The 26,087-nt window shown below is 41.0% G+C and overlaps 1 protein-coding gene across 8 annotated transcripts in view; it reads left to right on the forward strand.

Moving 5' to 3' along the window:
- Nucleotides 1-26,087, forward strand: part of spata13 (spermatogenesis associated 13) — a 205,223-nt gene that overhangs the window by 119,277 nt on the left and 59,859 nt on the right. For all 8 annotated transcript variants that reach the window (XM_059964187.1, XM_059964180.1, XM_059964186.1 and 5 more), the window contains 2 exons: nt 6,043-6,384; nt 9,784-9,928. In XM_059964187.1, the coding sequence (XP_059820170.1) occupies nt 6,043-6,384; nt 9,784-9,928 (487 nt within the window). The remainder of the gene's footprint in view (nt 1-6,042; nt 6,385-9,783; nt 9,929-26,087) is intronic.

Consider the following 26,087-nt stretch of genomic DNA (forward strand, 5'->3'; position numbering starts at 1 on the left):
AGTAATCCTGTCTCTAATGAACTCATTTCTCAGAATTCCGTATGCAAAGTTGTCTGACAGACCATACAATGCTGTGATGAAGTCATTTACACTTTCATCTTGCACCTGTATTCTGGAGTTGAACTTTGCATTTTGCTTTCCTGTGAAATACTCTTTGAATTTGCCCTGCACTGTTTTGTACTCCTTTTTCTGACCATCTGACAGTTCTAATCCATCCATGGTTATCTACTTTGTCACCAATGCAGTATACCAGTGTGCTTACTTGATGCTTTTCTGAAGCCTGAGTGAGATTGCTTGCAACCCTAAATCTCTCAAAAGTGCCTGAGCCATTTCTTAAAGTCCCTTGGTTTAGAGAAATCAAATGTCTGAGGGGGCATTATTGGGCAAGTAGATGTAGGTACTGCAGGTATTTGCTCCATTTTCCTGTTTGCTTATTTTTTCTTTTGTTTATTTGTATTACAAAAGTCTTCTTTTCCTGTCCTGAGAGTTTGACTGACTTCTCAGCTGCGTCTGTGCACCTGTGCACTTCCTCAGGCTAATGGCCCAAGACGATTACAACGTATCCTTGTTTGAGTGTAGCTCAAAGGTGTTGCCTAGCAAACCTGGCCTCTTCTCAGCTCATGCCTCATGTTAGCAAACTAGTATAGATAGTTTATGTTGATAGGTCTCTGGATATTTTTCATAGTACAAGAGCAGTCTTATAAATTCTTTCTTGTTGGGGATCTCAGTTAGTCTGTAGCATCAATTCTTTGTTGATGAACCACTTCTGACACCATGTTATGTTCATTATCGAGGGATAGTGCAGTGCACACCAGGATGCCAGCATGCAGGATACTCAACTGAACTTTACTACAGCCCTGATAGTACAGAATGTGATCTCCTCCCATACTCGAGTGTCTAACTGACTGGCATAGGAACACCACTATCAACTACCACAGTACTGGCCACCCATTTCATTTCAGATTCCCATTCTCTCTCTGACATGTATGTCCATGGCCTCCTCTACTTCCACGATGAGGCCAAATTCATGTTAGAGGAGCAACACTTCATATTCTACCTGACTACCCTCCAAACTGCTGGCTTCAACATCGATTTCTCTGACTTCCGGTAATTACACCCCTCTCCCCAGTCCTTTCTCTTTTTTTCCCATTCCACATTCTGTTTACCCCCTTACCCTTACTCATCTCACCTCCCTCTGGTTCCCCTCCTTTATCCCTTTCTTCCATGGACTGCTGCCCCTTTCCTTTCCAGTCCTGATAAAGGATCTTGGGCTGATATATCAACTACTTATTCTCCTCCATAGATGCTGCCTTACTTGCTGTGTTCCTCCAGCATTTTGTGTGTGTTAATCATTATTAATAAGTTACACCATCTTCAATAAAATTCCATCACCAGATGTGTCTTCCTCTCCCCTCCATTTCAACATTCTGAAGGCACTGCTCCCTTTGGGATTTAGTTCCTTGTGTACTCTCCATTTCTACTAATCACTGTCCTTCTCAAGGCACTGCAACCCTTCAGTGTTTTGGCAACAAGATACCTTTGTTTATTTCTTTTTGTTTGTATTCTTCTACATCCTTTATCAGAACTGTCTCACTCAACTGGGATTTTATTTGATATTGAGTAATTGAAAATCCACTGCAGATCAGATATGCAACTGCTTGGATATACTCCTGAAGGTTTATTGAACTTTGGATCATGTGAGAACCTCTAACACCTTGTATAAATATATTCATAAATCTTGTACAGAGTAAAGTTCAGCACACATCACACTTCCCGTTGTCCCATGTTTGAACTAGCACTATCATAATGTTTGCTCTGTTGATTTTTTCATTGCTTTTCATTTTTTTAATGGAATAATACAGGAATTGTTAATGTCACTGATTTTCTTTGTTTCTAAGCTGTGGATTCCTCTGCACAAAGTCAGTTATATGAAGCACAGTCTTTGAAGCCCTTTGGGAGTATCAGTATTTCGAGTGCAAACAGGATTACTGTGTTCTTAGCTGGTTAGAAATATCACTGCACTGGCAAGTGATCCAATGAATGCAACTTGAATGATGTTACCCCATCCATCAAACACAAAATTTCCCTGCAGAAATACGTTTTTGTGCAGTATTGTGTAACAGAACTGGCCAAGCCATATTGCATCTTATTAGTGCAAGTCATATCTAGGGTGAAAATTAGCTGTCAACAGATGATTGGTATAGAAAATTAAATTTTAAGCATTAGGAGATGTTTTTAAATCCTCTAATTCAGGGGTTCCCAACCTTGCCAAATCCATTAAGCAAGGGGTCCATGGGCCCCAGGTTGGGAACTCCTGCAACTGAAACTTGAATCTCTGTAAGGCATTCCAACAATGCTGATTGTTTACATCATTTCTTTGCTGCACAGGGATTTTTTTCTGATTGAATTGGTTGAGGAGAGATATACAAAACAATTAAGGATTGCCTGTCCAACAAATATGTATCTGCTTTATTAAGAGCAGTATAAGCATGAGCAACCAATAGCAGTATTTCTTCCCCAGTGCCAAACAAGCTGACTCACTATTAAGTAGAAACTCATGGCCATTTTAGGAGAGTTGGTAGTCCTAATGCACTATGACTTGGCTTTTGGAAACTTGAAATGATCCTAAACTTTGTAACGTAAACCAGTTTAGTAGTTTTTGTAGTTCGCCAGATTTCTATCTAGCCTTGGCAATGCATCAGGTACAGCTAAACAAATACAAATATTGCTGGTCCTGGAATTTTGAATTCACGGGAACGGCTGGAAATTTTCAGCAGTTGCAGAAAGAGCTGCAAGTACCTTTTTACTGTGTCTTATAACAAACAGCAGATAAATCAGAGTGGATCAATCATGATTGTGTTTATTTTACTTGCTGCAAGGGAAGGACCATCCCTGCATAGAAGTGGTGATAGCTTTGAAAGAAACAGACAGCATTATCCCTCCTTTGTACCAAGTGTTAGCTAATGTCTGTCAGTTCAAGATCAGGGTGCCTTCTTTTTGCCTGCTATATCAGTGTACTTGGCATTCTTCTAGTAATGTCTTTCTTTCTGCAGTCTGTCATATACTCAAAGTCCATTGGCATAATGTTACACAAACACTATAAGCAAAGTACTCTGGTACAATACAGGTTCCATTTTGTTACAGTCAAAGATGCAATTTTGTTACTGCAAGTGAAGTATATCTCCACACAGTTGTGAAGAGAAAAGGAAGTTTTCATGTTTTTGATCAATTATCTGATCAGAACCAGTGAAAAGATCGTCAGTACAAAACACTAATTGCCAAAATCTGCACCATCCGCCAGAGGTGGAATTTCTCAGTGGTCAACTATTATAATTCCTATACCCATTCCTGTTCCAACATGTCAGTCCATGGCCTCCTCTTCTGCCACGTTAAGGCCACTCTCACACTGGAAGAGCAACAGCTCATATTCCGTCTAAGTGGCCTCCAACCTAATGGCATGAACATTGATTTCTCCTTCCGGCAGTATTTTCCCCTTTTCTTTCTTTTCCCCTCCCCCTTCGCTCTTCTTTGCCTCTTTCCCTATCTGTCCTCCTACCTCTTCTGTACACATGTCTTTCACTTCCCCGTGGTGCTCCTCCTCCTTCCCTTTTTCCCATGGTCCACTCCCCTCTCCTATCAGTTTACTTCTTCACCAGTCCTTTACCTTTCCCGACACCTGGCTTCACCAGTCACCTTCTAGCATGTGCTACTTCCCCTCCTTCCAGCTTTTTATTCTGTCATCTTTCTCACTTCCTTTCCAGTCCTGATGAAAATGGCCTCGCCCCAAAATGTTGACTGTTTATTCCTTTTCGTAGACGCTGTCTGACCTGCTGAGTTCCTCCAGCATTTTGTATGTGTTGCTCTGGAGTAGTAGTAGTAGTTTTTTTCTTTAAATGTACAGTTTTTTAAAAACTATATCTGCAGTGTTTAGTTGCTAAATGCATTAGATCCAAATGGTTAGGACCCATGGGGTCTAAAATGGGTCGGCAGATTAGATCTGAATTTGGCTTGGTAAGAGAATACAGAAGGTGATGGGGGAAGCATTACTTGTTTATTTGAAGCCACAATAGTCAGTGCAGAGGCATTTACCATTTGTTATATCCATTAACAACTTGTACTTGAATCATTAGTAAGGTTATAGGCGACAGAAAGATGGGTGTTGTTGAAGATGAAGTGGATAATCAGATTACAGGATGATATTAATCAGTTAGATTGGCAGAGGAACCAGTGGAATATAATTTTGATAAGTGCATGGTAATGCACTTTGGGAGAACTAACAAGCAGAGGACTTTGACAATGAATGATAGGTCCTGAGGTAGTATTGAGGAACAAAGGGATCTTGGTGTACTTGTCTGAGGATTCCTGAAAATTATAGCACAGGCAGATAAGGTGGTGAGGAGAGCATATAGAATTCCTGCCTTCATTAAACTCAGAATATCAGAACAGTGAGGCTTTCACACAACATTATAAAACACTAATTAGGAAGGAGGTGACTGTACAGAAGGGTGTGCGACAAAGATTAACCAAGATGTTGGTGAAATGAACTGATTCAGTTATGAGGAGAGCCTGCAGAGGCTGGGTTTTGTCTTCCTTGGAGTGGAGGAGGCTGAGAGGGTACCTGATGGAAGTATACAAAAGTTTGAAGGGCATCAATAGTATAGATTATTGTAAATTTTTCCCCAAAGCAGAGGTGCTTAAAACTTGAGGATATAAGTTTAAGGTGAAGAGAAAGAGGCATGGAGAATATATGAGGTGAAGAATGAGTTGAAGATTTTTCCATCCAAAGTATAGATTCTGGAATGCATTTCCTGAAAGGATGGTAGAGGGAGGTACATAGACACATTTAATGGTAATGTACTACACATGAGTAACTAAGTGATAATTAATTTCAAAATATCCAGATGAGAACATTGAGCCATTCAAGAGAAGCGTTATGAGGGAAAAAAAGCACAAGAAAAAGATTTAAATTTCTTCTGCATTTGTAATTTTACAATATTGGAATAATTTTGGATATTTTCTATTCACATTTGGGGCACTTTGCTAACACTGTGGTATTTCCCATCTAGTCAGAATGTTATCGACAAAGATCGCGATGTATTTTATCATTGTCTTTGTAGATATTAAATTTCTTCCTTTTTTAAGTTAATACTTCTGTTCTTTAAAGATATACTACTGAAATAGAGTTCCTATGACCAGCCAATAAAAAAGATGTTACTCTGTCTATTTTCTACTTTCCTTCAGAGAGTTGGATGATTTCTGTAATTATTTTGCTTTCAACTCAGCTGTTGTTGCGAATGCTTTGTAAAGATCAGTGTAATAATGGATTCATCTTTTAGAGAATGCTATGCTCAAGTGAACAATCAATTATTGCATTATCTGTCATACTGTCTCAAAACACAAACTTTGATGATTTGCCTTTTTATTGAAAGCTGCTTGACTTGCATACTTTGGTCAGTAAGTTGTATTGCCAACTTTATATGTGTACTAATTGGAAATTTGCTCTAGAAAGTCATCAGTATCCACAGTATTAAAAAAAAATCTAAAGAGAAACAGTTTGTGGGTGTTTCTGGCGCCCAGTCAAAGAAATTGAATGCTATGATTTTTAAATTTTGTATAATAAAATATTTATGCTTTAACATTCATTGTCATGCAAAGATGGGTGCACATTTTCAATAAATTTCCCTTTGCCATCCATAACCCAAATAGCATTAATCACAATCCTGTTAATTTATATGTGCGTGTATATAATTAGCTTGGATAGTTCTGATTTGCCTAACCCTGTTTTCTCAGTGTTCTTCAATTACTTGATTTTAGAAGAAAGCACAATTCAGCAAAATATGCATATCCGAGGAAGTTTAGACTAAGTACGATGGAGACTGTATTGGATATTTCTTAGATCTGACAAGTTAGTGTGAATGTATACTGTGCCATGCATCAGGAGTTGACATTGAGACTTTTGTACAAAAGAAATCAATTTTGAAGTTAAGCAGTAGTGTTAGTAAAGATGTAAAAAAAGTAAAGATCTGTGTTCACATTTGAAAGGTTTCCTCTCTGGAAGATGAAAAGACAAACACACAGAGAATTGCTCAAAGAAGATGGAACTGTGGGAAAGGCAGGCTGCGACAACGGCCGCTTTCTGACTGTGGCCAGTTTGCAAGCACTAACTTTTCTATCCCAGAGAATGGTCTTCCTATACAGCCTCAAAAACTGGAGTTTGGAGATTGTGAAGGCAGCACTGAGACATCTTGTGTTGACTCCCAGGCACAAAAATATACCAGTATTCAGCAATATCGAAATGAAAAACGAAGACCCATCTCTGTAATTGATGGGTTTAATATCTACGGAAATAATAAGTCTGAGGAAATGGACCTTTTTACAGTACAAGTAAGATGATACTCTTGCTGCTTCTACTATACAAAAAACTTTCCCACTTTGCTCTTATCTTTGAAAATTTCTCTTCTGTTCTTCATGAGATTCATATATGGGAAGTAGACTTGTTTCTTTTTTTTATACAAATTCAGACATTGCTTTTTAAAAAATGCTTTTTGCCAAAAAAAAAGTGAAAGGCAATAATATGTGCCGGAGTATGTTTATCTCTGAGATGCATTTCATATCCCTTGCCTTTAATAAATTTTGGTGACTGCATCGCAAATTCACGAATCTGATGAAAGTGAATTAAAATTATGATTATAAAAGCTATTTGTTTCATGCAATGCATTGACTTATGAAAGGATAGTTGATCTATTTCCCATGTTTTAAAGTTGAAATTAAGTGAAATTTTATTTGTTGCTTACAATCATCCAGAAGAATCCATAGAATTTGCTGTTTTGATCTATCACACAGTAAGATGTTTTCAGTGGGATTACAGCAGAAGCAGCAATGTTCATTGAGGATTTGAGCTGGTGAGAACTTGTGAAGACTAACATCTTCAGTGTTGCAAAAGAGAAAGTTCAGAATTTTTTCCTTTGATTGTTTTAGAAAAAAATTGTCATGAACACCTTTTACTGCAGGTACTACGGGCAAGGCCAACATCTTGTGTCCCTCCCTATCTCCTTTCAAAAAGATTTTGATGAACTGTCTTCTTGCACCTTTCCAACGGTTGGGTGTGAATTCCAGGATTTGGACCCACCCAATAAAAATAAATAATAACATATTTCCAGGTCTAGATGGTATATGACTTTGTTGGGAGGGGGCAGAGTAACCTGCAAGTCGGTATGTTCCCATACTTTCTGCCCCTCCACCTTTTGCTAAAAATTACTATTTAATCCTTTTTTTAAATCCAGGTGAATCATGACTGTCTTGCACTCCCCCATCCACCCTAATTGTTAAAGTTAGTTGTTTTGTCTTAACTACTATAGAATGATTGAATCACTCACAAAAAGAACAATCCAATTTAATCCATATTCCTGCTTCCCCCACTCCCACCCCCTTTCTAACCGTGTAACTTTGAGGTACATATTCAACTGAAGTTCCTATGAATTCTGATTCCATTGGTGGAGTTGGGAGGAGGATGGAAATCTTAATTGTGATCAGGCAGGCATCTATAAGCAATTGAATTTTGGAATTTGCCCGTGTAACTCCTGTTACAGTAAGCTGTACAGAGATTTGTCAGGCTATTAAATCTTAATACAAAGCATTGGTCCACAAAGAGTGTTACAGGCAATTAAATGGTGATGGGGAGTACAAAATTAAGTATCAGGATAGAAAAGTTAAGAAACAAAAATAATGTTTTTTTTAACTTAAAGGACAAACTATTAGGATGGCTAATTGAATTCCCAGCCTTGCCATAGAACAAAGAGAATAAAGGGCAAGCAGGTACTCTTACAGAATTGGTGCACAGTATTATCATCACAGCTTGAAGGTGCAAATATGTGGAGTTCAAACTTGTGTGAGAAGCTTAAGGTGTCTCGGTTTGCAAATAATGTGAGAGTGGGACTGGAGTACTATAGAGTATTATCACCATGAATCAACACTCAAAGGCAAAAAAAAATGCAGTAAATGGAAAATGGAGAATTTTTGATTTAAACAGTTCTTGGTGCGGTGTGATTCAAAGTCTTTTAGATCAGAAGATTTTTTTTTTGCTGAGTTAGCTGGACTTCTGTGAGCAAAAGTTGAGATGCTACAGGTGACTTGTGAACCCTTTGTTAGAAGGTGAAAACTGTTCCTGATTGATGAGTCAAAGAAAGTGGCAAATGGCCAAAGTAGAAACTATAATCTCTGCCAGGCCCATTTCTCCATAGACTATCTGGCAGTATGAACCCATTCCTGGTAATTCTGAAATACAATGTACTGAAGTAAATACATTTCAACCTATCAGCCCACCTTGTTCGTTAACCTGCCCCTGCCTGTTCTTCCTTTCAGCCTTCGTACCAAAATGGACCAAGACCCCTGGCTGCTGACCACACCCCCCCCTTTCAGAATGAACTGCCCTCAATCAAAATCTTCTTGACCCTGGCACTAGTAAAGCCACACAGCATCTTGGATTCCTGCTCGTGGCCACAGAACACCTGTAGTGCCCCTGACTCCAGAGGTTTATCTCTTAAACCTTGTCCTGCTGCAAAACAGCCTATCATCCTGCCACCACTCTGATTAATGCCGTCATTTCAACCATACACATGTGTACAGCTAAATGAACCATTGATCCCCTGGGGCCAAGGTGCAAAACACAGTTCACACAGTCGCAAAATAACATTAGTACAAGTCCCAGAGAAGGACGGCCTGAAGGCTGACTGGTTGACGTTAAGTATAAGGTACATGCTTATATTAGACAGTACTGGCACTATAATGAAACAAGCTGTAGTATAAATACATGACACAGCAGCAGTGAAAGATAAAATATCACCAGCACAGAATGAGAATATGCCTGTGAGTTGGGGAGGAGAGGGGGAGGCAGGGCATTCAGACAGGGTGGACATGTGTACCGGGTGGCACTAGGGTTTAAAGAAGACTAACAGCTTGGGAGAAGGAGCTGTTGCCCAGCTTGACAGTTCTGGTTCTTATGCTGCACTACCTTCTGCCTGACGGCAGATGGTCAAAGGGATTGTGGGAAGATGGGAGGGTCCTTTGACAATGCTGGAACCACCAAATATGCAATGCTACTGGTATATGTTCCTGAATGGAGTGGGGGAAAGAGACCCTGGTGATGTTTCCGGCAGCCGTCACTATCTGTTGTAGGATTTTGCGAGCTGATGCATTGCAATTCCCATACCAGATGGTGATGCAGTTGGTCAGGACACTCTCTGGTAGAGAATTTAGTGAGAATGGTGGGCTGGTGGGTGGGGAGCCTCGCCTCTGGAAGTGGAGATGCTGTTGTGCTGTCTTGACAAAAGAGGTACTGTTGGTCGTCAGTAATGTGCACGCCAAGAAACTTGGTGTTTCTGACTGTCTCCGAGGTGAAGCCATTAATGTTCAGTCAGACATAGGCAGCCTGCTCCTTCATGATCGCATCTTTAATCTTGACCATGTTGAGACTCAGGTTGTTGTGTTTACACCAGTCCTGAAAGATCATCTATCCCCTTTTGTCTTTGAGCTAAACTCTCTTACATTTGGAAAATTAAGATGAAAAACATGGTAAATGTGAATTGAAAAAGAAATCATGAACTTGAAACATCCGATTTAAAACAATTTGAATATTGATATTTGGTTAAATTGGGAGTTCAGTAGAATTTGTATTTGCTTGTATAACAAATAGCTCAAATAGTCAACTTATTTGATTAAGTTTTTAATTTCTAATGAATAATATATTTTCTAATCAAACACTTTGTTCACGTTTTTTATTTTCAGTCAGTTGTTCGACCACCCATTCCTTCACATCAAGTACCACCATACAAAGCAGTGTCTGCCAGAATTCGACCATTAACCTTTTCCCATAGTACCCCCATTGGCTTGGATCGGGTTGGATGCAGAAGACAAAAGAGGACATCGTATAGTAAGTGACTTTTCTAAATCAGCAAGCGTATTGCAATCCTGACTGTAGGCATCTTCAATAAAGCATACTTCGTACTATCATAGATGCAAGAAGGAAAGGTGTAGGATAGTGCTGAAGATGAGGTAGCTGGTTTAACAACAGAGACAGTGTGTAGTGAAGGCTGTTAGTAGAGAAAAATTGCAGTCAACAGGATGAGTTCCAACATAAAAGACGGACAAAATTGAAAAGGGTGAATACAGGACTGAAGATGTTATATTTGAATACGCACAGAACACGGAATACGGTAGATGAACTTGTGGCACAATTGCAGATTGGTATGTATGATGTTATAGGCAAGGGCGATGTTGCTCTGTTGGTGAAAAATGAAATTGAATCATTAGGAAGAAGTGACATAGGGTCGGAAGGCGTTGAATCATTCCGGATAGAGCTAAGGAATTGCAAGGGCAAAAAGATCCTGATGGGAGTTGTATACAGACCCCCAAACAGTAGTAAGGATGTGGTCTACAAATTACAATGGGAAATAGGAAATCCATGCCAAAAGACAAATATTACAATCGTCATGGGGGATTTCAAGATGCAGTAGATTGGGAAAATCAGGTTAGTGCTGGATTGCAGGAGGGGAAATTTCTAGAGTGCCTATGAGGTTTTTTAGCTTGTGGTTGAGCCCATGAGGGGATTAGCTATTCTGGATTGGGCGTTGTACAATGAACCGGAATTGATTAGAGAGCTTTAGGTAAAAGAACCCTTAGGGGCAAGTGATCATAATATGATTGAATTCACCCTGAAGTTTGAGAAGGAGAAGCTAAAGTAAGGTGTATCATTATTACAGTGGAGTAAAGGGAATTGCAGAGGCATGAGAGATGAGTTGGCCAGTGTTGATTGGAAAAGAACACTGGCAGGGAAGATGGCAGAGCAGCAATGGCTGGAATTTCTGGAAGCAATCTGGAAGGCTCAGAATATATACATCCCTAAGAAGAAGTAGTATTCTAAAAGAAAGATGACATAACTGGCTAACAAAAGAAGTTAAGGTGAAGGATAATCCAAAGAGCTTCTACAGGTATATTAATAGCAAAAGGATAGTAAGGGATAAGTTTCTTGAAGATCAGAGTGGTCGGCTATGTATGGAACCAAAAGAAATGGGGAGATCTTAAATGTTTTTTTTTGCGTCTGTATTTACTAAGGAAACTGGCATGGAGTCAATGGAAATAAGGCAAACAAGTAGGGAGGTCATGAAATCTATACAGATTGAAGAGAAGGAGGTGCTTGCTATCTTGAGGCAAATCAGAGTAGATAAATCCCCAGGACCTGACAGGGTATTCCCTCGGACCTTGAAGGAGACTAGTGTTGAAATTACAGAGGCCTTAGTAGATATATTTTAAAAAATGTCGGTATCTATGGGTGAGGTGCCAGAGGATTGGAGGATAGCCCATGTTGTTCCATTGTTTAAAAAAGGCTGTAAAAGTAATCCAGGAAATTATAGGCCGGTAAGTTTGACATCAGTAGTAGGTAAATTATTGGAAGGAGTACTAAGAGATGGGATCTACAAGTATTTAGATAGACAGGGACTTATTAGGGAAAGTCAACACGGCTTTGTGTGTTGTAGGTCATGTTTAACAAATCTGTTAGAGTTTTTCGAGGAGGTTACAAGGAAAGTGGATGAAGGGAAGGCAGTGGATGTTGTCTACATGGACTTCAGTAAGGCCTTTGACAAGGTCCCGCATGGGAGGTTAGTTAGGAAGATTCAATCGCTAGGTATACATGGTGAGGTAGTAAATTGGATTAGACATTGGCTCAATGGGAGAAGTCAGAGAGTGGTAGTGGAGGATTGCTTCTCTGAGTGGAGGCCTGTGACTAGTGGTGTGCCACAGGGATCAGTGCTGAGTCCATTGTTATTTGTCATCTGTCAATGATCTGGATGATAATGTGGTAAATTAGATCAGCAGATTTGCTGATGATACAAAGATTGGAGGTGTAGCGGACAGTGAGGAAGGTTTTCAAAGCTTGCAGAAGGATCTGGACCAGCTGGAAAAATGGGCTGAAAAATAGCAGATGGAGTTTAATACAGACAAGTGTGAGGTATTGCACTTTGGAAGGAAAAACCAAGGTAGAACATACAAGGTAAATGGTAGGGCACTGAGAAGTGCAGTAGAACAGAGGGATCTAGGAAAACAGATACAAAATTCCCTAAAAGTGGCGTCACAGGTCACTCAAATTGTCCTGCCAAAGGGTTTCGACCCGAAACATCAACTGTACTTTTTTCCATTGATGCTGCCTGGACTGCTGAGTTCCTCCAGCATTTTGTGTGTGTGTGTGTTGCAGTAGGTGATTAAATATAGTTTCAATAATCCAATTCATTTAAATATTTGAGTGTTGGCAAGCAGGTCCATAGGATTACATATTTGCACAGGGAGCATATCTCAACTGTTAAGGTGCTTCTGTAATTAGGAATACCTTTGCTTAAAAGAGCTTTGTTTTACCACTGTCTTAAGGAATAACTCCTTAGGTACACAAGCAGCCCTAATCCTGATTTGACAGAGAAATGTCTGTAACCATGTGATGTGGCAGGATAACCAATCTGGGCACCTGAGAGAATCACTGGAAAACAGGCCCCACTCATCAATGCTGATCTGGTGGCACCCTGCTGAATTAATCTCATCTTCCAGACTTTGTCCATTGTCCTCTAGTCCTAAGTGACTGAATTCTCAATATTTTTAAAATGCTGTCAGCATCCCAGCTTCAAACACTTCTCAGGCAGTGCATTCCAGGTGCTTGCCACTTGTATTATCTCAAAATCTCTTTTCCCTTGCCCTAAATGTAAGCCCTTCTCTGATCTCTTCTGGGAGGTTCCAATGTAGTCTGATTAATATAAGCATTTATAAAACCTGGTTTCCCACATCTAATGCTTGCTTTCACTATCCATAATGTAGCTACGGCTGTTACATTATTTAACAAGCCGTCATAGGAAGAAATTGCTGTGGCAGTTTTCAAACACTGTCTCTTTAGTGACTTCCTGCTATGTTCCAGTAACCTGTAATCTTTGGGACTCCTGTGTCTGTCTGATTATTGCAGGTTATTACATCTTAAATGGTTTATGAAGGTTCTTTCTCTTATCTTCTCATAATACCTGCCATATTTTGTACTACTTACTTTCTGACTATAGTTACTTGTCCCTAACGCAACCTCTTCGATATTAAAAAGATGTATAAAATATTGAAAGCTTTGATAGGGCAGAGACCAGTTGCAATCCTATCCAGACATGTTTTTCAAACGAGAAAATCTGCAGATGCTGAAAATCCAAGCAACTCACACAAAATACTGGAGGAACTCAGCAGGCCAGGCAGCATCTATGGAAAAAAGTAAACACCTTTGCCCTGTTGAAGGGTGTGGGATCAAAGTATTGATTGTTTACCCTTTTTCATTGATGCTTCCTGGCCTGCTGAGTTCCTCCAGCATCTTGTGTGTGTTGTCCCAACAGGTTTCGAATGTGTTTCTCCAACAATCGACACTTCCTATGTACAGTACTGTACTGTGTAGAAGTCTTGGGGACATATATATAACTAGGGAGCCAAGATCATTGACAGTACTGTAGTAATTTTATGGGTCTCTATTGTGGACTGAGAGTGGGAAGGAGGTAGGGGGAGGGAATCATAGTAGGGATGAGTGAAAGGAGCAGGAAGCACCAGAAGGACATTCTGTAATGATAAATAAACTAATTGTTTGGAATCAAGTGATCTTGCCTGGTGTCTCAGGGCTGGGTGGGTCTGTACCTGTAGCACTCCACCCTTGCCTTTTTCTCCCGTCAGATTTACAAACTTACTCTCTGCTCCATGTTGACAAATACAATACTTGCAAATATTCTTAGACACCCAAGATATATGCCCACATAAGACTTTTGTCCTTATTACACAATAAAAATACATGCAATTCAGCTTTCCCCCACTATCTACAATTTAAAACAAAATTTGTTTTCCTCCTTTTCCAGTTCTGACAAAAAGTCTTTGATATGTAATGCAACTTTTCCCAGATGCTACTGTTACCTTACCTGCTGAATGTTTACAGTGTTTTCTGCTTTTATTTCTGTTTTTCAGTATCTGTAGTTTTGGATTTTCTAACCCAGCCAAATGCCACTTTATCAACCTCCTTTGTTTTAGAAATTATTATAAGCATCATTTAATGCTTTACCCCATTCAATAATTCTGCTTCTACCGGAATTGCATTCCTCCTGCCTTGCAGCTTTGGTCTTCAATTGCAGATCAGTAGATTGGATTCGAGAGTATCCCCTCAGAGTCAAATAAACATTTGACCAAGCATAACTCCAAGAACAACAAAATGAGCTCAGAAGTCAAATTCTTCTAAACTCTGTAATCAAGCTGGATCTAAAAACAAGACTTGCATAATTGCCAGAAGTCAATATTTGCAGCCCCCAGGATATTCTGCTAATTGCTCAGGTGATGTCCTCAGTATCACCACCTTTTGAAAAACAATTTTCCCTCTGTGATGAAGTAATGTTCATTGAAGGTTTCACAAGGTTCAACTACTTCCAGAAGTAAATAATGGAAAACACCTGGGCTTAGGTTGCAGTTGAAAGTATATTGATGCCATGTAACTATCAGGTGGTGTCCAAAATGCAAATATTGTTGCTAAATGCTTGGTTGAATTCAAGTTTAGCCAAATTATTTAAAAGCTGCTTCAGGTTTATTATCACTGAATTACATGATGGGAAATTTGATATTTATGGCAGCAGCACAGTGTGAAGACATAAAATGGCAAATTAACTAAATAAATAAGGCAGATAAGAGAATAATGAGTTGGTATTTGTGGGCTGTTAGAATCTTATGATGGAAGGGAAGAAACTATTTCTGAATCATTGACTGTGGGTCTTCAGGTCCCACACCTCCTCTCCAAAAGTAGTAATGAGAAGAGGGCACATCCGAAATGGTAAGGGTCCTTATAAATGGATGCTACCTTCTTGAGGCACTGCCTCTTGAGGATGCCTGCAATATTGGGGAGTTATAAGCATAATGGAGCTGGCTAAGTCTACAACCCTCTGCAGGCTCTTCTGGTTCTGTGCAATGGAGGCCCCCATACCAGGCTGTGATGTAAACACTGTAGACCTATCAAAATTTGCAGGAATAGCTGGTGAAAGGCCACCTATCCTCAAACTCCTAATGAAGCAGAGCTGCTGGCATGCTGTTGTCTTGATACCATCAATGTGTTAGGTGCAGGATCGAACCTCTGAGATGTTGATGTCCAGGAACTGCTCTTTCCACCGCTGAACCCTCAGTGAGGTCTGGTGTGTGTAATTCCAACTTCGCCTTCCTGAATTCCACAATCATTTCCTTGGTCTTGCTGACTTTAAGTGTGAGATTGTTGTGGCACGAGCCAAACTATCTCTCTCCTGTATGCTTCCTTGTTACCATCTGAATTTGCAAACCTATAGATGGTGTTTGAGTATTAAAGAAGTACCAGCATATTCGGAAAATCATAATATGAAGAACTTGAGTCAAATTGGTGCATGGAGGTGAAATCATGGCTTATATTACTATAAGTTTGAAGAAGTCTTAGCCAGAGTTGATAAAAAGGAAAAGAGTAGATTTATTGCATTTGGACTTCCAGAAAACAGTCAATAAGGTTATCTCATTTGATATGTATAGAGTATTGGCTGAAAGGTTGGAAGCTCAGAAGGGAGATAAGGGGGTCATTTTCCAGTTAGCAATCTATAACTAGTGGGGTAATCCAGGGATCAGTTAAAGTATTTTAATGACTTAGAGAAAGGTAACTGAATGAACAGTAGCTGATTGTGTGGACGAAGCAAAAATAAGTGAACAGACAAGTTGTTAGGAGGATACAGAAGCCATCAGGGAGAAATTGATAGGTTAAGTGAGTAAATACATTTTAGCAATTAGAGAATAAAGCAGGAAAATATATAGTTGTTCACTTGAAATGAAAGAAAAAAGTAGTTGCGTCCTTCAGTTTGTTTCTTTGCGGAAATGGGACCCGCTCTCGGGTCCTCACAACCGGCCACTTTTGGATATGGCAAAGACGCGGCCTGGAAAAGTCGCAAACCTTCAGGGTGCCAGATTTTTGTGGCTCGGGAGATGGACTGATTCGAGGCCAGTGCTACCGCCTGATGTGTCTCGTTGGAAGACACGGAAGACCGAAAGCAGCGAGCTGGTTGCTGGCTGTGTGCCCAGAGACCCGAGTTCTTTGGAACGCTCGGAAAAAGCGACGCAACAGGCTTTCAACAGCCTAAATCAGCAAGTTGTTTTGATATGTCTCCGTCTCGCTGTGAAACAGAGACCTCTCTTTCTCCCTTATTAGAGAGAGAGAGCCTGTAGTATGTCGAGTTACCAGGTTAACGAGTAGTCTTTGGGGTACTGCAAGTCTGTGTCTTTATTGACACTTTGCGACATGCTTGAGTGTTCTGTGGAGGGTGCCGATGCTTTTTTGCTGGTGGGGGTGGTGGGGGGGGGCTTATTGCCTTGCTGGTGCTTGGGTGTGGGAGGGGGGAGCTGGGGGGGTGTTTTTGGGTTCTAGCATTTAACTGTCATTCATTCTTTAGGGCACTCCTGTTTCCGTGGATATTTGCGCAGAAAAAGAATTTCAAGGTGTATATTGTATACATTTCTCTGATGTTAAATGTATCTTTGAAACCTATTAAAATGATATTTGTGTCCTTATTGGCCTGTATTATAAAAGTAGGGATGCCTTTTTACAGCTGTTCAGGACACTATTGGGATTATCTAGCGTAATGTGAACAGTTTTTGTTCCCCTTTTTTAAGAATTGGTTTCCGTATTTGGAGTATAATGCGGTAAACTGGATCAGCAAATTTGGCAGATGATACCAGGACAGTGAGGAAGGCTATCAAAGCTTGTAGTGGGATCTCGACCAGCAGGAAAAATGGTTTGAAATGTGGCAGATGGAATTTAATTAAGACAAGTGTGAGGTGTTGCACATTGGGGGTGGGGTGGGGGTGGGAGGAAGGGTAGAGACAAACCAGGGTAGGGCTTTTCATTGTGAATGGTAGGATGTTAAGGAGTGTGGTAGAACAGAGGGATCTAGGAAAGCAGGTCCATAATTCTTTGAAAGTAGCATCACAGTTAGATAGGGTTGTACAGAAAGCTTTTGCCACATTGCCTTCATAAATCAAAGTACTGAGTATAAGAGTTGGGTTGTTAATTTGAAGTTTTACAAGATGTACTGAAGCCTAATTTGGAGTATTAGGTGCAGTTCGAGTAACCAGTCTACAGGAAAGATACCAATAAGATTAAAAGAGTAGAGAAAAAAAATTATAAGGATACTGCTGGGACTTGAGGACCTGAGTTACAGGGAAAGGTTAGGACTTTATTCCCTAGAGCGGGGGTCGGCAACCTGCGGCTCCCGAGCCATTTGTGGCTCTTTCACCTCTGTGCTGCGGCTCCCTGTGGCTTTGGGAAATAATTGGTCAGTATTTAATTAAAATGTATTTTATGTTAGTTTGTTAGCTTTTGAAATGTAATTATGGTGATCTTGTACAACCTAAGTGTAGCGACACATTTCCTGCCACATCCGAAACGGCTCACAATTAGCCAGCATTCCGGCTAAGGGAGATAGCCTACGGGGGTTTGTGAGTACGCGTCTTTTGCAGCATCTGCGTCCATGGGGGCTGGGTTGAGGGAGGCTTAAAAGCAAGGCTGTTTAGTTCGAATAAAGCTATCTTTGACTGCAGTTTACTGACACCGCTACAACGTGTTTTTATCGCTGGCTGTCCAGACGGAAGGTGCTGAAACGCTTTGTCGCGTGTCTGGAAGAAGTGAAAACTTTCCTGGGCAGCAAAGGGCTCACCTTTCCTGAGCTGGAACAGCCAGAGTGGCTGGAAAAGCTACACTTCATGGTAGACATGACAGCGCACCTGAACACGCTGAACACAGCTCTTCAGGGGAAAGGACGTACAGCCCTGCACATGTTGGAGGATGTTTTGGCATTCGAGCGCAAGTTGACAGTGCTTGCCAGAGATTTACAGAAAGGCACTTTGTCTCACTTCCCCAATTTGAGAGAGTTCAAACAAGGTCACGACATGATAATTTCGGAGTATTTACATTCTGCAATCATCGCAATGCAAACATCGTTTGGGAAACGCTTCTGTGAGTTCAGAGAGGAAAAAAACACATTATCCTTCCCGGTCACTCCCTTAAGCATCGATCCTTCCCTACTGAATACGACTGCATTGGCAGGTGTGAGTCAACCTGATCTTGAGATGGAACTGGCCGACATAGCCGACAAAGACATATGGGTGTCCAAGTTTAGACGCTTGACAGCAGACCTTGAAGATGTTGCCCGTCAGAAGGCCGTTCTTGCTCAGAAACACAAATGGAGTGATATTGAAAACCTCACAGATGACAGCTTGCGATCCTGTGTAAAGATGAAGGTGACATCATACAGCCCTGATGTGCAGACGCTGTGCGCTGAGGTCCAGGAGCAGAAATCCCATTAACCAAGTATGATAAATATTTTAATTGCCTATTATTTTACTTATATTCATATTTTTTCATTGTTCAGTGAAATAGTCCTTTCATTTTTCAGGATGACAGCTGGCTGACGTTATTTTTGGTTTGCTGCTGGCGGAAAATTTAAGTTCGGCGTTTTTCATAAATACAAGAAGGACTCAAATAGACATTGAATATTTTACTTAAAAGTAACTTTCAACCCAACGTCTTTTTTTCGGAGTTCAAAATGTTTTTGTTGCATGCAGAAATGTAATTTCGTTTTCTCTGCAGGAGTTCATCAATTTCATAAATGCAACACATTATAGTTTGTTTATACATAGCGTAAAGGCAAAAAAAACGTTGTATGCAGTGTTATTTCATTTTAAATGTCAAACGGGTTTTGCGGCTCCCAGTGTTTTCTTTTCTGTGGGAAACGGGTCCAAGTGGCTCTTTCAGTGGTAAAGGTTGCTGACCCCTGCCCTAGAGCGTCGATAAAGGTAGACAAAATTATGAGAGGTATGGATAGAGAAAATGCGAGCAGCATTTTTCCACTTAGGCTAGGTGAGACTAGAACTCAAGGTCATGGGTGATGGGTGAAATGATTAAGCGGGGGTGGGACAATTTCACTGAGGTTGGTGAGAGTGTGGGATTAGCTGCCATGAGAATGGTGGAAAGCAGCCAGTGAGTGAGTGGGCCAGTGAAGGAGTGGAGATTTGAGGCTTTGACTCGAGAGATTTTGGCAGTTTTGGAGTTGGATTGTGCAATCAAGTCAATCAAGATTTGAATAGCTCAGCAGAAAGCCGTTGATTAGACATTCAAGATTTGAATAGCTCAGACACAGCAGAAAGCAGCTGATTGGGCAATCGAGGTCAGGTGACCAAGCAGTTTGGAAAAGCTCAAACAAATAAACAGAGGGTTACCTCAAGCGGAGCAGCCTGTGGAAAGTGGCCAGTGAAGGAGTGGAGATTTGAGGCTTTGACTCGAGAGGCTTCAACGAGAAGAGGCAGAGGAAGAACTTCACTCCAAGTGAGGAAAGGCCGGGTAAGTTCCTTTCAAAGGAGAAAGTTTCAAAAGTTGAGGCAAGTATTGGGTAGGTCATGGCAGCTGCGATCGGCCCCATGGTTTGTTCATCCTGCAGCATGTGGGAAATCAGGGATACTTCCAGTGTCCCTGACGACTATGTGTGCAGGAAGTGTGTCCAACCGCAGCTTCTGGCAGACTGCATTGAGCGTCTGGAGCTGCGATTGGATTCATACTGGAGCATCTGCGATGCTGAGAAAGTCGTGAATAGCACGTTCAGTGAGTTGGCCACACCGCAGGTAAAGGCTACACAGGCAGAAAGGGAAGAGGTGGCCACTAGACATCATAGCAGTAGGCAGGTAGTGCAGGAGTCCCCTGAGGTCATCTCCCTCCTAAACAGATATACTGTTTTGGATACTGTTGGGGGAAATGTCTCATCAGGGGAAGGCAGCAGCAGCTGAGTTCATTGCACCATGGGTGGCTCTGCGGCACAGGAGGGAAGGAAAAGGAGTGGGAGAGCTATAGTGATAGGGGATTCGATTGTAAGGGGAATAGATAGGCATTTCTGCGGCCGCAAATGAGACTCCAGGATGGTATGTTGCCTCCCTGGTGCAAGGGTCAAGGATGTCTCTGAGCGGCTGCAGGACTTTCTGGAGCGGGAGGGTGAACAGCCAGTGGTAGTGGTGCACATAGGTACCAACGATATAGGTAAAAAACGGGATGAGGTCCTACAAGGTGAATTTAGGGAATTAGGAGATAAACTAAAAAGTAGGACCACAAAGCTAATAATCTCTGGATTACTACCAGTGCCACGTGCTAGTCAGAGAAGAAATAGGAGGATATCTCAGATGAATACATGGCTTGAAAAATGGTGCAAGGGGGAGGGATTCAAATTTCTGAGGCATTGGAACCAGTTCTGGGGGAGGTGGGACCGGTATAAACAGGATGGTCTGCACTTGGTCTGGACTGGAACCAATGTCCCAGGGGGGAGTGTTTACTACTGCTGTTCAGGAGGATTTAAACTAATGTGGCAGGGGGATGGGAACAAGTGCAGAGAGACAGAGAGGTGTAAAATGAGGGTAGAAGCAAAAAGTAGTAAGGTGAAAAGTAAAAGTGGCAGGCAGGCAAATCCGGGGCAAAAGCAAAAAGAGCCACTTTCAAGATAATTGTATAAGGGCTAAGAGTGTTGTAAAAACAAGCCTGAAGGCTTTGTGTGTCAATGCGAGGAGCATTCTTAACAAGGTGGATGAATTGAATGTGCAGATAGTTATTAATGACTATGATATAGTTGGGATCACAGAGACATGGCTCCAGGGTGACCAAGGATGGGAGCTCAACATCCAGGGATATTCAATATTCAGGAGGGATAGACAGGAAAGAAAAGGAGGTGGGGTAGCATTGTTGGTTAGAGAGGAGATTAACGCAATAGAAAGGAAGGACAATAGCCTGGAGGATGTGGAATCGATATGGGTAGAGCTGCATAACACTAAGAGGCAGAAAACGCTGTGGTGGGAGTTGTGTACAGGCCACTTAACAGTAGTAGTGAGGTTGGGGATGGCATTAAACAGGAAATTAGAAATGCGTGCAATAAAGGAACAGTAGTTCTAATGCGCAAACACGAGGAAATCTGCAGATGCTGGAAATTCAAACAACACACACAAAATGCTGATAGAACACAGCGGGCTAGGCAGCATCTATAGGGAGAAGCGCTGTCAACGATTCGGGCTGGGTCCCTTCGTCAGGACCAGTGAGGTCTAGTGAGATGGAGGAACTGAGGGAAATACATGTTAGTAGGGAAGTGGTGTTAGGTATATTGAAGGGATTAAAGGCAGATAAATCCCCAGGGGCTGATGGTCTGCATCCCAGAGTGCTTAAGGAAGTAGCCCAAGAAATAGTGGATGCATTAGTGATAATTTTTCAAAACTCCTTAGCTTCTGGATTAGTTCCTGAGAATTGGAGGGTGGCTAATGTAACCCCACTTTTTAAAAATGGAGGGAGAGAAAAACCGGGGAATTATAGACTGGTAAGTCTGACATCGGTGGTGGGGAAAACGCTAGAGTCGGTTATCAAAGATGTGATAACAGCACATTTGGAAAGAGGTGAAATCATCGGACAAAGTCAGCATGGATTTGTGAAAGGAAAATCATGTCTGATGAAACTTATAGAATTTTTTGAAGATGTAACTAGTAGAGTGGATAGGGGAGAGCCAGTGGATGTTGTATACTTAGATTTTCAAAAGGCTTTTGACAAGGTCCCACAGAGGAGATTAGTGTGTAAACTTAAAGCACACGGTATTGGGGGTATGGTATTGATGTGGATAGGGAATTGGTTGGCAGACAGGAAGCAAAGATTGGGAGTAAACGGGACCTTTTCAGAATGGCAGGCAGTGACTAGTGGGGTACTACAAGGCTCAGTGCTGGGACCCCAGTTGTTTACAATATATATTAATGATTTAGATGAAGGAATTAAATGCAGCATCTCCAAGTTTGCAGTTGACACGAAGCTGGGTGACGATGTTAGCTGTGAGGAGGATGCTAAGAGGATGCAGGGTGACTTGGATAGGTTAGGTGAGTGGGCAAATTCATGGCAGATGCAATTTAATGTGGATAAATGTGAGGTTATCCACTTTGGTTGCAAGAACAGGAAAACAGATTATTATCTGAACGGTGGCTGATTAGGAAAAGGGGAGATGCAATGAGACCTGGATGTCATTGTACACCAGTCATTGAAGGTGGGCATGCAGGTACAGCAGGCGGTGAAAAAGGCAAATGGTATGTTGGCATTCATAGCAAAAGGATTTGAGTACAGGAGCAGGGAGGTTCTACTGCAGTTGTACAAGGCCTTGGTGAGACCACAGCTGGAGTATTGTGTGCAGTTTTGGTCCCCTAATCTGAGGAAAGACATTCTTGCCATAGAGGGAGTACAGAGAAGGTTCACCAGATTGATTCCTGGGATGGCAGGATTTTCATATGAAGAAAGACTGGATTGACTAGGCTTATACTCACTGGAATTTACAAGATTGAGGGAGGATCTTATTGAAACGTATAAAATTCTAAAGGGATTGGACAGGCGTGATGCAGGAAGATTGTTTCCGATGTTGGGGAAGTCCAGAACGAGGGGTCACAGTTTAAGGATAAAGGGGAAGCCTTTTAGGACCGAGATGAGGAAAAACTTCTTCACACAGAGAGTGGTGAATCTTTGGAACTCTCTGCCACAGGAAACAGTTGAGGCCGGTTCATTGGCTATATTTAAGAGGAAGTTAGATATGGCCCTTGTGGCTAAGGGGATCGGGGGTATGGAGAGAAAACAGGTGCAGGGTTCTGAGTTGGATGATCAGCCATGATCATACTGAATGGCGGTGCAGGCTCGAAGGGCCGAATGGCCTACTCCTGCAACTATTTTCTATGTTTCTATGAATGTGGGTTCGATTTCAATATTTAAGAGAAATTTGGAAAAGTACTTGGATGTGTGGGGTATGGAGGACTTGGTTCTGGTGCAGGTTGATGGGACTAGGCAGAATAATAGTTTGACATGGACTAGATGGGCTGAAGGGCCTGTTTCTGTACAGTAGTTCTCATGACTCTTAACAAAGGTTATTATTCCATTGGACTCAGCTGGGCAGCACGGTAGCCTAGTGGTTAGCACAACACTTTACAGTACAGGGAACATGGGTTCAATTCCTGCCACTGCCTGTATGGAGTTTGCATGTTCTCCATGTGACCATGAGTTTCCTCTGGGTGCTCTGATTTCCCTCCACAGTCAAACAAGGTACCAGTTGTTAAGTTAATTGGTCATTGTAAATTGTCCTGCGATTAGGCCTGAATTATATCAGTAGATTGCTGTGCTGCATGGCTGTAAGGGTCTACTCCACCCTGTATCTCGGTAAGCAAATAAATAAATCAGTGAAGGCTCATCTGGATGAGATACAGCACAGAAGCAAGCCCTCAGCCCACTGAATCTGCTCTGGCAATCAACCATCCATTTTCACTAATCTGACAATAAAGTCTATTTGATTCTCTTTTCCATTAGTTCCTGAGGAAATGAGTAACTCCACCCCTGCTCCAGCCCCTCCACTTAATTTTTACAGGAACACCATCAAGAGTGTCCTGGCCAGCTACATCACTGTCTGGTACGGGAGTTGTGAGGCGTCTGTCAGCAAGCCCCTACAAAGGATTGAGAAGACTGCTGAGAGGATCATCTTGGTCTCGTTTTCATTCATCATGTTTATCAGGAGCAATGCATACACTGGGCCCTTATCATTGTTAATGATTCCTCCCATTTGTTCAGCAATCTCTTTGACCCTTTACCATCAGGCAGGGGGTACCATAACATTTGTGCGTGAACTGTTGGGATGTGAAACAGATTCTTCCTCAAGGCCTCAAGTCTACTGAATTCTCTGCCACCGCCCAGATCTCATTACACATTAAGTGCCAATGGCATTATAATGTTTACTTTTAATCTTGTTGCAAATGTGCCTTATTATTTTTTAATTTGCTAGTGGTAATATTACTTGGTGCTATGTGTGTGAGTAATTGTGTACTTTGGTCTGGAGGAACGTTGTTTCATTTGGCGGTATACATGTGTACGGTTGAATGCCAATAAAGTTGAACTTGACTGTACATCTCACCAAAGGACCTCATGCAATTTACAGCTGTCATTAACATACCAACCCACACATTGTTGGGATATTGGAGAAAGCCAGCACAACCCGAGGAAAATCACATGTTTAAAGGGAGAACGTGCAAACCACACACACAGCACAGAAGGTCTGGACTGAATGTGGTTCACTGGCTACATGAGGTAGCAGCTTTGCTAGCCGGCACTGCGCCATTGAGAGAAGAATCCTGATAATGGCAACTCCTGTTTGAGACTAAAGTGAGAAAGGATTTCTCTCTATTGAAAGTTTTGGAAAGTTTTGCCACGGAGAGCTTGGGTTCTTTTTCTCACTTATCATAAATAGAAGAATGATGGGCTCTGTTTTGCAGGCTAAATACAATGAGTTTTGGATGCTTATTTGTGATATTATTCAGTGCCGTATCTGGTGCGTGTTAGGGTAATTGATGATGTCCAAGGACACAGGTGTGACTGAACACTATTGCACATTATCATTCATCATTCATGTGACTGAAAATGTAGCATCAGGGATGAGGAAGGGGTCTGAGAGAGAGGAGTGATGGTTCTGGGATTTGTCAGGGGCCTTGGAACATTTTTTCTTAGATTTTTATTGTTTCAGGAACAAGGTGCATCTATTTTTTTGCAGTGCAAAGGGAATATCATCCTGTAATGTATTTCTGATTTGGAAATACTTTTAGATGGGCATTGGTAAAGTTTAACCAGAAGTGCCTATTTAGATTACCAATCGGCCTGGAAATGGTCACTGTTGTGTTCCACACACTAGGGAAAATATATTTATAGGTATGTAATTCTTTAAAAATAGCAAAATGAAATGGGATAATAATGCCCTTATTTTTGTGGTGCATTTTAAGTAGTTCCTATTCTCTTTAAACTGTAATTTCTACAATTTGATGAGTCCATATTTTTTTAACTGTTGACTTATTTTAGGAGAAATTTTAGGTGATTACAAGGTATATGCATATATCAGCACTTTTGAAAGAATCGTGGAAGGTATGCTGGTGAAGCATTATTAATAATGCAGTGCAGCATTTAGCTACTCATTTATATTCAGGTCCAATTCAATTTGTAGCGGACAGATCACTGTAAGGGGTCTATTGTGGTGCATTGCAAAGATTGCTTAGAGAAAGAGGGGGTTTCTGAGCATGTCATTGAGAGAAATTTGCTTTGCTGAGTTGGAACTTTATGGCTTAATAAATCAGTATAAATTCTGTAAAAGACATCAATTATGAACACCTATCCACCTAAATTCTGAATGTTATATATTTTACCAGTTTGCTTTACAAATCTTATCATTCAGGTGTTTAGTGACTTGAAAATCTAGTGTCATAAATTTAAAAATAATATTTGCACATTTCCTGAAATATTACTAAAGATAAACAATTTCACAGGATGTCTTTGTCATTGCCTGTTCTTTTGCTCTAACACAACCTCCCTAAAGTCACCCCATGATATCAGAGAGAAAAAAATACAGAGTATTTGGAAGTATAGTGTACATTAAGCTGCTGGTGTTGGATTGGTGTCTGGCCCAATGAACTCAGCAGCCAATTGACCCAATGAATGAGTCACTGCAGAGTTTCAAAAGCACAAGGTTTGCTGTGTGGGAAACAGCAGTAATGTCTTTCATCTAAGTCAGCTGCTTTGCTGTTAAACGCAGAATTTATTTGCAAAAATGGTTGCAAAGGGGGAAATGACCAGATTTTGGAGCCTAGAGAGTCTGCAGCTTGGTATGTATGGAAGAAATGTATTGATGATTTGCACGTAGTGAAAATTAACGATAAATTTCATTTGGAGAAATAGCTCAGGATTATGATATAACATTGCATAAAATTTAAGAACGAAAATATATTCTGAATTTATTCAGAGTGCTGTAAGGATATACGTTTCTGAAAAATGCATTAGTCATCTTGATCTTGTAAACTGGGAGTGCTAATAGCCTAGAGTACAGGGAAAGTCTGTTTTAAATTAATGTGCATGTTGATTATAATTGAATAGTTTGTTTGTGGTTCTGCTCCATTAAATAATTGGGTAAGCTTATATC

This window comes from Hypanus sabinus, chromosome 3, assembly GCF_030144855.1.
Source record: "Hypanus sabinus isolate sHypSab1 chromosome 3, sHypSab1.hap1, whole genome shotgun sequence".
Lineage (NCBI taxonomy): Eukaryota > Metazoa > Chordata > Chondrichthyes > Myliobatiformes > Dasyatidae > Hypanus > Hypanus sabinus.